This window comes from Trachurus japonicus, chromosome 9 (genome assembly GCF_045865225.1).
Source record: "Trachurus japonicus isolate A0001 chromosome 9, Traja_1.0".
In the NCBI taxonomy this organism is placed as follows: domain Eukaryota; kingdom Metazoa; phylum Chordata; class Actinopteri; order Carangiformes; family Carangidae; genus Trachurus; species Trachurus japonicus.
The window spans coordinates 9,134,569-9,147,861 of record NC_140915.1 but is presented as its reverse complement, the minus strand read 5'-3'; the positions used below and the strand labels follow the sequence as shown (position 1 = coordinate 9,147,861).

Genomic DNA, 13,293 nt, shown 5'->3' with positions numbered 1-13,293 from the left:
TTCACTGATGGACAAATAACGACGTTAGACGAGAAACACACACACACACACACACACTGATTCAATCTGCTTACACACCATTAAATCATAGAGATGCACTCAGCTTCTCTTCTGTACTGGTAAAGTTTCTGTTTCTGGGATGTTTTAACTGAGATCGATCAAAGAATTCAAGTTTTATATGTTTGAATTTGAGCTCAGTGTAAAAGTGTGTCCAGTTAAAACGTCTTGTTCTGTTGATTGTTTTCATCCGTTTCATCAGTTTTACTACAGTCACGACCAAAACTAGTCAATACGTCCTTTCATTGGCTCATGGCTGGGCCGAGGATCCCAGGGATGCGTTCAAGGACCGCTGGGAAACTCCACAACCACAGCAGCTCTTAAAGCATCTCTGACCAGAGGGGCTTAGTGGTGGTGAAGCAGACACTGGTCCGATTCTTCTTCCTCCTCAACCGTCTGTGTGTTTACTGTCTCTCCGAGGTCACATGACTTCACACTAGAGAAGCTACGTCGTTACGCTGAAAATTAAAATCCCGCGGCGCTTCTTTTTTTTTTTATTAAAGTCCCCCTAAAGAGGCATTTTAAAATTCGTAAAAATGCTCTGCTATGACTATTTTTTGATGAATATTTGCTTTCCCACAAAAAAGTTGTTTAAAAAAGCTCCCAAATCTATCAGGTCTACTATTTCTCCCTCATTGAAAAATCCAGATTCTATGAAGATGAGATGCAAAACAAATTCAACGGGATTGGTTGCTAGTTTCATGACGCATGAAAACTGACTCCAATTTGAAAAATTTAATCCAGTTTTTTCAGACCCTGGTTTTGAAACTGCATTTTCAAATCTAAAATGCTTAGTTATCGCGTGGATTAGCAGTTTTGCTCCTGAAATGTCTTGTAGCAGAGCCCACACTAAATTTACATGTTAATAATTTCAAAAAGGGCATTTTTGGTTTAGGGGGACTTTAACATTTGTTAGAATAAATAAATAAATTCTTCCTCCTCACCAGCTCAGAGTCCTGAACCAGGGCAGCTCGTAGGAATGGTAAACTCTGTAGCCGATGGTGATGATCTCTTGGAAACACTTGATTTGGACAGTCATGACCTACAGTACATCGGACGACAACAGGAAGACGATGAGAAACAGAAACAACACAATACCAATAAACAGGTGAGCTGCAGGTACATTACAGTAGCTGCGGTTTCATCGCCACCACTCACCACCAATATAAGAGTGACAGGTCCCATGTAGATGATGAGGAAGAAGCCTGAAATCATGGCCAGAGACAGAACTCCTCGTATCCAGTAGTTCTTCCATCTGCAGAGACAAAATCACATAAACGTTTCATTCATTCATCCATATAGTTCATTCATCAACTTTCAAAGAAAACGGATTTCCAGTTATAGAGCAGGGGCTGCAAATTCAACATTAGAGCCGTGAAATTGTATCAGTGGGTCAGGATGAGCAGAGTCTTTGACTTCACACATCAGCTGACGGGTTGGAGTGAGAAAAGAGAAGAAGAAGCCTTGAGGTCTTTTTAGAGGTTTATTAGGAGGAGCTGTGGAGGCAGAACAGGATTCATCCTCTGGAAACCTTGAACAACACATTCAGGAAATGTCCAGATATTTGCTGTTAGAAAAAAAAAACAGGTTTGGTCTCTACAGCTCAACTCCTTGTTTATATAACTCACCTGTACATTTTAATAAGGCTCAATGTTGTGTTTGACTGTAGGCCCCGCCCCCTTTAGGGGGAGGAGCCTACACAAAGACAACAGAGAAGCTCACACTTCTTCAGAAACATGCGAGCAATGTGGAACAACCTTAAATATGTAATGACATCACACTTGACTTCCAGATGTTCCTGTTTTACATGATCAGTTCATATTTTATTTTTTTATATTTTAATAATTGTTCAGGTTTTATTTATTCTTAATGGTTTTTTATTTCGTTTTGTTTTTTCATTGTTGTTCTAGATTTTGATTTTATTGTGTTTTTGTTCCTGGAAACTTTGATGTAAACTTAATATTGACATTTCTTGTGTTTAGCCACAGGGTTTCTACTTTAATCTATTCCTGAGTTAGTTAAACAAAGAGTCGACCTCACTGTGTTGAATGAGGCTCAGCTGAAACCTGCATCTTGTCTCTGTGTTGTATTGGGATGCTGCGGCCTGGTGTCAACAAAGCTGTGTTACAACAAATATGTAACGATGAGGCCTTGTGTGTCCGGCCCCCCCACCCCGGGGTGTTTATTCAAAAAAAGAAAAAAAAAACACAACGCCACCATCCTGCAGTCATGTTGCTGTGGGACAAACCTGCTGCTGCTGCTGCTGCACGAGACAAAAGAGAGGAGCGAGCTGAAAGCTGCACAGGAGCTGAGAGGCTGCAGGAAAACAGCTGCATCATGAAAAAAGCTGCTGCACTGTGTGTTCGCTCTCTCTCTCTCTCTCTTTTCTTTCTCTTTGTCTCTCTCTCTGTCCAATCAGTCACTCACTTTCTGCCATTAAAACTTCCACCCTCCCTCCCTCTTCACTTCACCTTCAACTCACTTCATTCATCCTTATCTTCCTGGCTCATTTTTCTCTCCGGCTTGTTGCATTCATCTGCTGCCATCCCCTCCTCCTCCTCCTCCCCCCTACACCTCTAATGCACCGTCCCCATCCCTCCATCTGTTTCTCTTCTTCTTCTTATGTCTTTCCTTTCTTCCCTCCTTCCCTCCCTCCCTCCTCCCTCTCTCTGCAGCACACCAGCTCCAATGCCGTTGCAGCCTGCGGGGATTAGCCTTTCCCTCCTCGTGAGCCTTTAAGCCCTGCGACCTGGCCGTCACTCATTGGTCACACCCTCCTGTACATCACACACACACACACACAAACACATATACACATATACACACATATACACATACACACACACGGCCTCCTTCGTGTGCTGCAGACTCACACTGGGACACGACCAACCTGCGCCGAGGGTTTGGACAGGTTTCAGTCACGGCCTCTTGTTGGAAAAACTTCACTTTGAAGCTCGGACACCTGACGAGCTTCATTCTTCATTGTTACAGCAAAACAATCATCTAATCTTTGACAACAGTGAAAAGTTTCACTCGCATGAGTAAAGAAACATCTTGAAAAACAGGCTGTCAACACATTCACCTGATTGTCAAGTTCTGAGACAGGTGTAACAGTTAACAGTTCACCGACTTGTGGGTGTGTCGACACCTTTATTTATTTATTTATTTATTTTTTTACATATTCTGTTTTCTTATTATGTGACTCTTCTGTATTCCTGTATTTTAATGTTGTTGTATCATTATGTATTTCAGAGCCTGCACGATTTACGTCAGAGCAAAGAACCTGGATGTTTAGTCTGTAGTCTCTTGAATGCTTATAGGTTTATGGAAAATAAACAAGAGATGTTGCTCTGAAATGCTGTGTCAAGTAGTTTTCCGGCATTTTTTGTCATATTTTAAAGGATATCGTCAGATTATTGTTGTTATCAGGAAACTGGCCCATGTCGCCCACCCCTAGTACAGGTTGGTTCCCATTTCATGTGTCAAATCAAAACTTCATGTGCAGTTACAGTAGTTTTCCTCACTAAACCCCAAAAGATTAAGTTCATATCAGATTTTATTGATTTAAACTGCTATTACAGTACTTCCATACCATGTGCAATAATCATTTACCAGATATTACAAATTCAAGTTTAAGTACTCCTGGGAAAAGGGGGCAAAGCAGTCAGACCATCCTGGCCGTTTTATAGCCGTAATAACAAAATGTCCAAATGCCCATTTTTAGCCTCAGTAGGTAAAGGGTTAAAGGTGTAAATATTCATGGCAGCACTGTAGTTGAAACTGTTAGAGGTTAAATTTCAGGAACAGACACAAAATGCATTTCCTCCAACTTTTCTTGAGGAACTAAAACTTTCCTGTGGCTCATTATTTTCTGTTTCCACCGCCGCCTAAAGTCCATTATGTTCTGACTTCTGTCGTCTTCTGCATAAACGCTGAGCAAAGCCTGCAACGCTCTCCATCTTGAATCGCAGTGAGTGACAAAATAAATACATAAAACAACGCTGACTTGCAGCTTTTTAACATGGGGGGGGAGTGAAAGTTCTCAACCAATCAGAAGTGTTCAACTCTGCAGACCACAACCTCTTAAGTCCTGAAGGTTTGCAAAGTACTAAACCTCAACCAGGGACCTTTATTTGGTGGAGTAGATCAATTAAGTTGTTGAGGCAGAACTAAATTTAGACCCTGATTCCTGTGGTCACAGTGAGACCATATATCACAGTGAACAACATTATGCACCTTAATGAGGTCGGTCTAAGGCCTACACAAATTTTTGTCTTTAACAATGGTCTCCATGTCAGATTAAAGGTCCCATATTATGCTGTTTTTCAACCATTTCACATGGTTCTAAGTTGTCCAACCACATTGTATTCATAGTGTATTGTCCCCAAATCAATCTGCAGCTGGTTAAGAGGAGTCTGACTGTCTGTCCTTCACATAGTACGTGAGGTACGTTAACGAATGTGTTCACCTCAAAACCATTCATTTGCAATGCGTACATGAACCGAGCTAACGTAAAGTAAGCTTCACTGTGTGCAAACAACATGTCAGAGCTCTGTCATCCTATTGGTCGACGCTGTAGGAGATGTCAGACTAGGCAATTCGAACATGCTAGACTTTCTGTTGGGGCGTCTCGAAGCAAATTGTAGAGCGTCCTAGATGCAAAATCGCTGTTCATCAGTTATGTTACACTACACGTCCGTCCGTCGTTCCCAACGTTCATAATCGGGTCAAATGTCCTGAATTTGTTTTAGTATGATCCTGTCTTAACACCTCAGTCCTCCAAAACCTGAAGCATCCAGTTCATCGACTTGCGCAGTTCCTCCTCCTGAGCTCCAGTCCTGTCAGGATAAAAGCTGATCACTCAGAACAACTCCGTATTGATCTGCATCGACCCGTCTCTAGAAGAACAAGTGGCCCCGGCGTTCTGCCTCCTGCAGCAGAATCAGAGCCACTGGATCCGCTCAGAGTCAGACCTGCTGCCCTGCACCACTGAACTCCTGTAATGAGACTTAATGCACCAACCGTCCGTATAAGTGTTGGCTGTTCTGTTCCTGCTGACACAGTCTGATCACATTGATATTTATCTGTTATTTGCACACTTCTGCTAGACCATATTGATCTTGATATTTGACATTTTGCACTTTTGTGTTAAAGGGACATTGTGTAGGAATTACTCCCATCTAGCATTGCGGTTGTATATATCGCAAGCAACTCAATGGTATTTTTCATGCTGCATTCACGTGAAATTGGGCAGACGGCAGACGGACGACAGCCGCTGCACGTAACGGCATAAACAAGCACGTGACAATATGGTGTCATGGCGATGTCGTATTGTTTACCTGTCCCACGTTTTATCGTCTTTCTCTCAACTTCTGTGACTAAAATGACGTCTGGTTTGTTACCGACGGCCGTCTGCCCGACTGCAGGTGAATGCAGCATCAGTGTTAACGCTCCATTCCTCCTCACTGCGTTACCGCGGCGACTTTTCACAGACGCCACTGAACGTAAAAAACATGGCGACACCACATGGCAGCAGCACCGAGCTTACCCGCTCCATGTAGATATGAATGATATGAACGGATAATTCAGAGCTGAAAGGAACACTTCAGTTTGTTGATGGGGGGATTACTGGTTAATGAAAAACAGACTTTTGAACCAAATAATCGATTTTCATGAATAGATAACAGGAGAAGTTGTCCCTTTAATGTTTGTTTGGGCGTATTCTTCTTCCCCTTTTCTCTTTTTAATACACTCAGGTGCTGCTACTGGAACCAAAATGTCCTGATGGGATTTCACCAAGGGATCAATCAATAAAGTTTTCATCCCTCAGTCTGTTTACCTATCGCCGACCTCGGAACAATAAACTCTCTTTCAAAGTCACTTCCATCTGCTCCTCCTCTCCGTCTTGGTTTCATCTATTTCTGGCCCAATTAGCCCACATGCTCAGGCGGAGGATGATCAGTCACACTGTGAGGGGGCTCTTCATGCAACATGGAGGGAGAAACTGCTCCTCACAGCAAATATTCCTGCTGAAGCTGCTCGCCACGCGTAAACAATGACGTCAGCACCGTTTGTCACCTCAACACACACACAACAACATTTTAGATTCAAGAGTTTGAGCCCCGAGGACGGAGGTGCACGTTTACACATTCACATCTCCACACACACACACAGTTCAGATGTGTGTTAAGGAAACGTCTCTCTGAATGAATCCCATTCAGCTCCGCGTGATCACATGTTTCCAGTAGGAAGGGGCTTGTCACAGATACTGATTGATACCTTGTACAGCAGCCAAAAGTGTCGAACAGGCTGTAAAATTAACACCCGCAAAGTGCCAATGGCTGGAAAAAAAACGAGTTTGGTCTGTAAAACAACAACACACACCTGCCAGTGGCCGATGGAAAATTTTGAACTGCAATTCCTTTGCCACAGAGTTTATTTAGTATAAACTCTCTATAGAGTATATTCTGTCCATCTTGTCGGGGTTTATTGATCATCATCCCGCTAATTATAAGTTGCCTCTGAAAAAAAAATTATTTAGTGGTTGAAAAAGCCTAAATCTGTCACATAGCAACAGCTGATCACCGGCACAACAGCCTCCTTTTTAAACAGAGGAGGGACAAAAACCTGACAGTCCTATTCTCAGCTGCCAGGAAGTGCAGCTTTTTAAATGTTGCTTAGGTTGGATTTTTATACAAAAAATGTAAGGTAAGGGGCGGTGCGTGGCGCAGTGGTTAAAGCGGCCGCCCCATGTAGAGGCTGCAGTCCTCAACGCAGGCGTCCCCGGTTTGAATCCCGCGTCGGGCAGACCTTTCCTGCATGTCGTTCCCCCTCTCTCTGCCTCCCCCTTCCTGTCTATCTCTACTATGTGCTATCAAATAAAAGGCAAAAAAGCCTAAAAAATATACTTAAAAAAAAAAAAAAAAGTGAGGTAATCACTTTTAGTCAAACAAGGAATGATTTTTGCAGACAGTGCGCTGCATTTGATTTTACATGCACGTCCGTGGCAGTTAAAATCTCAACTTTTTGGGAGGCAGTAAGCGCACTGCGTGTCATGTGATAAGACTCGACCAATCAGCTCCATGGACCTGCTTCTCAGTGTTTGTCAGTGTTGCGTCAAATCCCGTCAATTACCAGTCCAGCTGTTCCTCCCCAACTGTTTCTCTCTGCCCCCAGTTTGTTTTATAGAAGAGAAACAAACATTTCAGGACCGATGACTTGTATCATCAGAACAGACATGTTCTGTGATTTTCAGCCTCCTTTCATATTTAATAGAGGAGGGGCAATACCTGAAAGTAATAATTTCAGTTATCAGTATGATAAAGGCTAAAAACAGATTATTTTCATCAAGAGTGGGAATTTAAACACAGTTTTGTTTTACGAACGTAAAGAATCAATGGTACGAAACACGAGAAGCTCTCTGCCATTTTCATTTTGTAAAAAGTAGCTCTCAGAGGAAAAAAGGATGGAGACCCCCTGTATGAGACCGTAGCAAACAGGCTGCATGACACAGCGTCGGCCCAAACTCTCAAACTATAGCTAGCACTAGACCTGAGAAACTGATTTTTAACTGGATGCAACATTAGGACGAGTGCAGGATGAGTCGTTAACGTCTGAATTTGTTTTACAGGAAGAGAAAATACATCGATTTTGATGTAAAAATACTTAAATAATAATCATTCTGTGATGTGAAAGTGGTTTTAAAGAGATAAAGAGATAAATGAACATTTAACGCGTGGATGCAGGATTAAAGCTGGAAAACACATTTTTCATTTCATGGGGTCAATCCTTTTATTCAGTCATCATTCTGGTTTCACTCTTTTGAATCGTCTGATGTTTGTGTGTGTGTTTGTTTTCCAGATGTTGCACAGCTGTTTGCTATTTTTAAATGTGTTTATACATAAATGAGATCCTTGATCCTTCCCATTTGTTCTGTTGCAGTCGAGTCAGTAATCCCTGTGAAATGTATAAACGACAACAAACTCCACCAGGACGCACTCCAGGAACAAACAACCAGCTGTCGACCTCTGCTGCATGAGTGTGTGTGTGTGTGTGTGTTTGTGTGTGTGTTCTTGTACATGCTACGTTGTGAGGACCGGAACGAGTTTTTAACCAACAGACTGAGGACATTTTTGGGAAGTGAGGACATTTTGGCCAGTCCTCACTTTTTCAAAGGGCTTTTTGAGGGTTAAGACGTTAGGTTATAATTAGGTTTAAATTAGGTTTAGAGTAACGGTTAAGTTTAGGCATTTGTTTTGGATGGTTAAGGTTAGGGTAAGGGGCTAGGGAATACATTATGTCAATGACATGTCCTCACAAAGATAGATTTACAAGGATGTGTGTGTGTGTGGGGCGTACCTGGGTGGCAGGCCCTCCAGAGCTTTGTTCAGGCATTGTGGAGTGTTGTCTGTGTCGGCTGTGGAGAGAGGAACATCTGGAGTGTCTGCTTTGGAGTCTCCGTCTCCTTCTGCCTCGGTGTCGACCTGCAGGCCCAGTCTGTCGTCACCGTCCGCCTCCTGACACACACACAAAAACACACACAGATATTCAAATAGTGACTTAAGATAGCGAGTGTTCACCTGAAACACAACAGGCCAGTCAGTGTGCACAAGGTGATAACAGAGAGGGAAAATATGAAGGCGTCATCGTCGTCCTGCGGAGACAAAGACGTGAGGACGGACGGACGCTGAGCTGCAGCTGCAGACGATGCAAACCACGAGTAAATGTTGAGCTGGTCAAATAGAGCCGAGTGTAAACGGAGGCCGAGGCATTAGACAGAGGAAGAGCTGGCTGGGAGTCAAGTAGGTCTACTCTGCGAGGCAACGTGGAGACGCACGTGGGCGTGTTTGTGTTTGTGTGCAACTGATTTCCTCTTTTAGAGCGGCCACGGCTCCGGGAATCTGAAACCACCCGGGACCTTTGGCCCACATCAAACCTGCTGGACGACACACAAACCGACCGGCTGGCTCCTCTGTCTGGACTACAACCTACTGTACTCTACTCTACTGTACTTCACCTGTTGGCACTTTATTTTCTTTAGTTTGATCTTATTTCCTCTGAATCTCTGCTCTTCTCTTCAGAGAGCGACCACAACGTTTTGTCGTACAACTACAATAACAATAAAATCTTATCTGTCTCTGCTTCTACACATAATAAAGATTCAGCTCTTAACCCACAATAAAACTGGTTAAATGATGATGATAAAAGTTAATGCGAAAGTGAAAGAAACCACTTCTTATATTATATCTGAATAACCACTTGTATGAAGGTAACAATCCTCTAAAAAGGAGAAAGTCTGAACGTTTCCACGGCTGCAGGCCGAGCTGCACGGTGTCGGCAGGTTAACACAACGTCTTTATCCCTGTTAATCAATCTTTAATCTGGATTTAAAGACACTCAACACACACACACACACACACACACACACACACACACAACACACACTTCTCTGCTCTTCCAAGAAACAACAGTGAAATCTGATACACAACCACTTGGTCACTTTACACAGACCTGGTCAGGTACCAAGTCATTTCAGTCATTTAGTTCCAGTGCAAATGCCTTTTAATAAAAAAAAAACACTTCTATTTTTTAAACAAAGCTGAATGAAAACACTGAAGAAACGTACAGCAAGTTACAACTCAGCAAATAATGAAAAGTTGAGACAAAAATGTGGAGAAAACACAAATTAGCTGCTCAGGAACAATAATATTCAAAGAGAAATATATATATTTACCAATTTCTAACATCCATTTTTTGTTTTTTCTCTTCTTTTTTGATGCATTATCTCACAAGCCACTTAAAGTTTTCTATGAAACTCAGATGTGAACAAAAACAATGAATCTAACGAGTCAAAATATACAATACGGAAACAATGAAGGACCAAACTAAATTATAACTAACTAATAACTAATTCACACCAACTTAAAAGATGTTTTTGTTTATGCATATATACAATTTAATAATCAGCTAATTGATGCAGAATATAACCAGTTTGCATTAGTTTTGCTCCTCTCCTGCAGCCGTATCAGTGAAAACCATCGTCTGGACCAGCGAGGAGGGAAAACCCCAAACTGAGGAGTTCTTTGTTTCTCAGATTTAGCAGCTTTAGCAGCTTTAGCAGCTTTAGCAGCGTGGACACGAGCTCACTCACTCTGACACCATTAATAAGTCAGTTAAGTGACATCCTATATATCTAGCGAGCGGCGCAGCAGCAACGTTTTGTTCTCCGGTCGACACCGGGCCACCGATGGTCCAAGCTTTTCTTTTCTCTCCCTCAACGACTCTATTTTTAAATCCAGGAGAGAAAATTCCTCCTGAGCTCAAACGCTCATTGTGGGAGATTAAGTTTCCCCGTTGCACTTGACAGCCTCGCCGCCGCTCCGGCTAAAGAAAAAAGTAGTTTTTCTTCCTTTCATGGTCACTTTTACTGAAATGTGGCTAAATACGGTGAGATGGAGAGAGAGGGGGAGAAGGAGAGGGGATGGGGGGCGTCAGGGTTAAATCAGAGAGCTTTTCATTTTGAAATAAGGTCTGTGATCTTGGCCAGGTCTTATAATTAGCAGAGGGAGCGGGTTCAGGCCGAGGGGGGAGGAGGAGGAGGAGGAGGAGGAGCTGCTGGAGTTCAGGACAGAAGAGGAGAGAAGAGTGTGAGTGTAGATTTCTACTCAGGTTTTAATGAGGAAAGGATGAAACAGAGGACGAGTGCAGAGTTCGATCCCGCACTCTGACACCGGAAGAGAAAAACTCAACAAACACAACCAAGACAAACACACAGACTTTATAGCTAAAACTATAGCTAGACTATTATTATTATTGCCAGTGTTTACTATAATTTATAGAACTAGTCCATAGAAATATTTATTATTGTACTGTAGCACTTTATTTTTCTCGTTTTGTATGTCTCGTTGTGGTCATGACAATTAAATTATTCAAACTTTGAAACACCAGGACTTTTATTTTTCAGATACTTCAAGAGTTTTCAGTCTAATTATATCATATCTCAGAAACCAACAATTAAACTCTGTCTATGCAGATAAACACAGAGATTTGTATCATTTATTAAAAGCAGCCATGACTACTTTATCAGTTATTTATCAATAGAAAATTAATATAAAATTGATAATTGATAGATTTGCTGCTGTCACATTTGAATCTGGCTGCAAAAATGAGCTTAAACCACCAAAATTTAAACTATCTTCTACTTTATTGTAAAAGCACAGAGGCTTTAAGTCCTCACTGCAGCGGCCCTGGTTCGATTCCACCAAGCGGCCCTTTGCTACATGTCATTCCCCCTCTCTCTGTCTCCCCATTTTCCTGTCTCTCTCCAACTGTCCTGTCCATTAAAGGCGTAGAAGCCCCCAAAAAATACTTAATAAAACAAATAAACAAACAAAAAACAAAGTTTGATACAATTTCTCACTCAATTAAATAAGAAAACAATCAAGAGATAAATTGATAATGTAGTTGTCAGTTGCAGTCCAAAAAAAAAGAGATGTACCTTTAAATCTTTAAATATAATAAGTTCGGCTGGATTTTCCTCAGTGTGTGTGTGTGTGTGATAATTTACAGAAACCTTTCATTCAACTCGACGTGCCCAGAGTGAGTTTCACTGTGTGTGTTTTTTTGTGTGTTGAGAAGATAAAATAAAAGTGAACATTCAGGAGACCTGGGCCACGTTGTGACAATATTGACGCTATTCACACAACTGCACAATACTATCAGACAGTCATGTTGGTGCTGAGCTATATATTAAACCCAGGATGACGTGACGTCGTGTGGACATTTTGCATGACATTTAACTTCCACTGACTGTTTATTTAAATAAAGACGATCATTGATTAGACTGGATGAGACGTTGAAACGAGCTAACACCGGTAGCAACACAGCAGCTAACGAAACTCACTGTCAATAATTTCATGTTTTTTTTAGAAACTTGTCCATAGTTATATGTGGTTTTCTGTTTTTATTTTCTGCTGTGTATATAGAGAAATGTGCTTTTTCTACTTTTCCTTTCTACGGTGTGATGAATATCTGATCTGAAGTTGCTGCTGCTGTAACTACGTCATTCCCTGACAAGGATGATTAAAGTATCTAGTTAGAGTTAGCAAAGTTGCAAAAATGGCAACACACACACACAAGCGCTCACCAGTGAATTAACGTTTCACACACAAACAAACAAACAAAGCGTTGTTCCGGTGAGTAATCTGGGTTGAATGCACTCAAAGCTTCTTAATTCAACTGTCAAACAGTGTTAATCTTTTGTTTACTTAGCGCAGCATGCTAACCGCTGCGTAATCACAGTCAAAACAATGCGGCTGCAAATCTGAGTGATATCAGGCCAAGTTGTACTATGGAGTCAAAACTAATCCCAGCAGCTCTCTGAGAAGAAAACACTGACACATTCACTTTCTACTCCTCCACCATGTTTGTTTTTGTTTTTTTAGCTTGTCCTCTTCACACTCAGAGACATTAAAGGAGATATATTCTGCCCCTTTTCCACAAATTAAAACAGTTCCCAGGTGTCTTAAAGACATGTCTGTGACTTGCTTTGGTCAAAATACCCCAAGTATCAAACATTAAACAGCTCTTTTCATCCTCTCAAAACAGCCCTGTTCAGAACAGCTGGTTTCAGTGCCTGTCCCTTTAAATGCAAATGAACCACTGCTTGCCCCACTCCCTCTATCTGTACAGGTAGGGTTGGTTTGCAAATTCGAATCCTAGTTACATCACTGGAAGACAACTAAGGGAACAGCTCGTAAAACTACATGGATTTCAACCTAGGGAGCCTAAAAGTTACAGTTTTTTTTTTGTCAATTCTCGCATTTTGGGGCCGGATGGCAAAACAAACACCTAAATATATGTTAATGAGCCTTTAAAAAGTGATATTTTGTAATATGTCCCATTTAAAGCAGCAGCAGCAGCAGGACGACCGCCGTCCTTGCAGCTCAGCTCACCTCCACTGTCGTCTTTGTCCTCCCCCCTGGTATTAATGCCTCCACTGCAGAGCCAGGAGGAGGAGGAGGGGTGTGTGTGTGTGTGTGTGTGTGTGTGTGTGTACGGGGGGTGGCGAGCAGCTCAAGCCACGTCGTCTGCACTAAGTCCATGTTCATGTCACTTGTACCTGCAGCACCGTCGTGCTCCCTCTTGTATTATCAAACACTTAGTTCTTTTATTTTGTCCATATGTGCAGAAACTATGAGCTGATCAATCACTTCATCGATCAATAGAAAAACTAAT

The 13,293-nt window shown here is 41.9% G+C and overlaps 1 protein-coding gene across 1 annotated transcript in view; it reads right to left on the bottom strand.

The window, feature by feature from the left end:
• Positions 1 to 13,293, bottom strand: part of cds1 (CDP-diacylglycerol synthase (phosphatidate cytidylyltransferase) 1) — a 37,888-nt gene that overhangs the window by 12,842 nt on the left and 11,753 nt on the right. The window contains exons 2-4 of the mRNA XM_085785875.1: positions 8,416 to 8,573; positions 1,216 to 1,312; positions 1,002 to 1,099 (exon numbers count right to left, since the gene is read on the bottom strand). Of these exons, the coding sequence (XP_085642001.1) occupies positions 1,002 to 1,099; positions 1,216 to 1,312; positions 8,416 to 8,573 (353 nt within the window). The remainder of the gene's footprint in view (positions 1 to 1,001; positions 1,100 to 1,215; positions 1,313 to 8,415; positions 8,574 to 13,293) is intronic.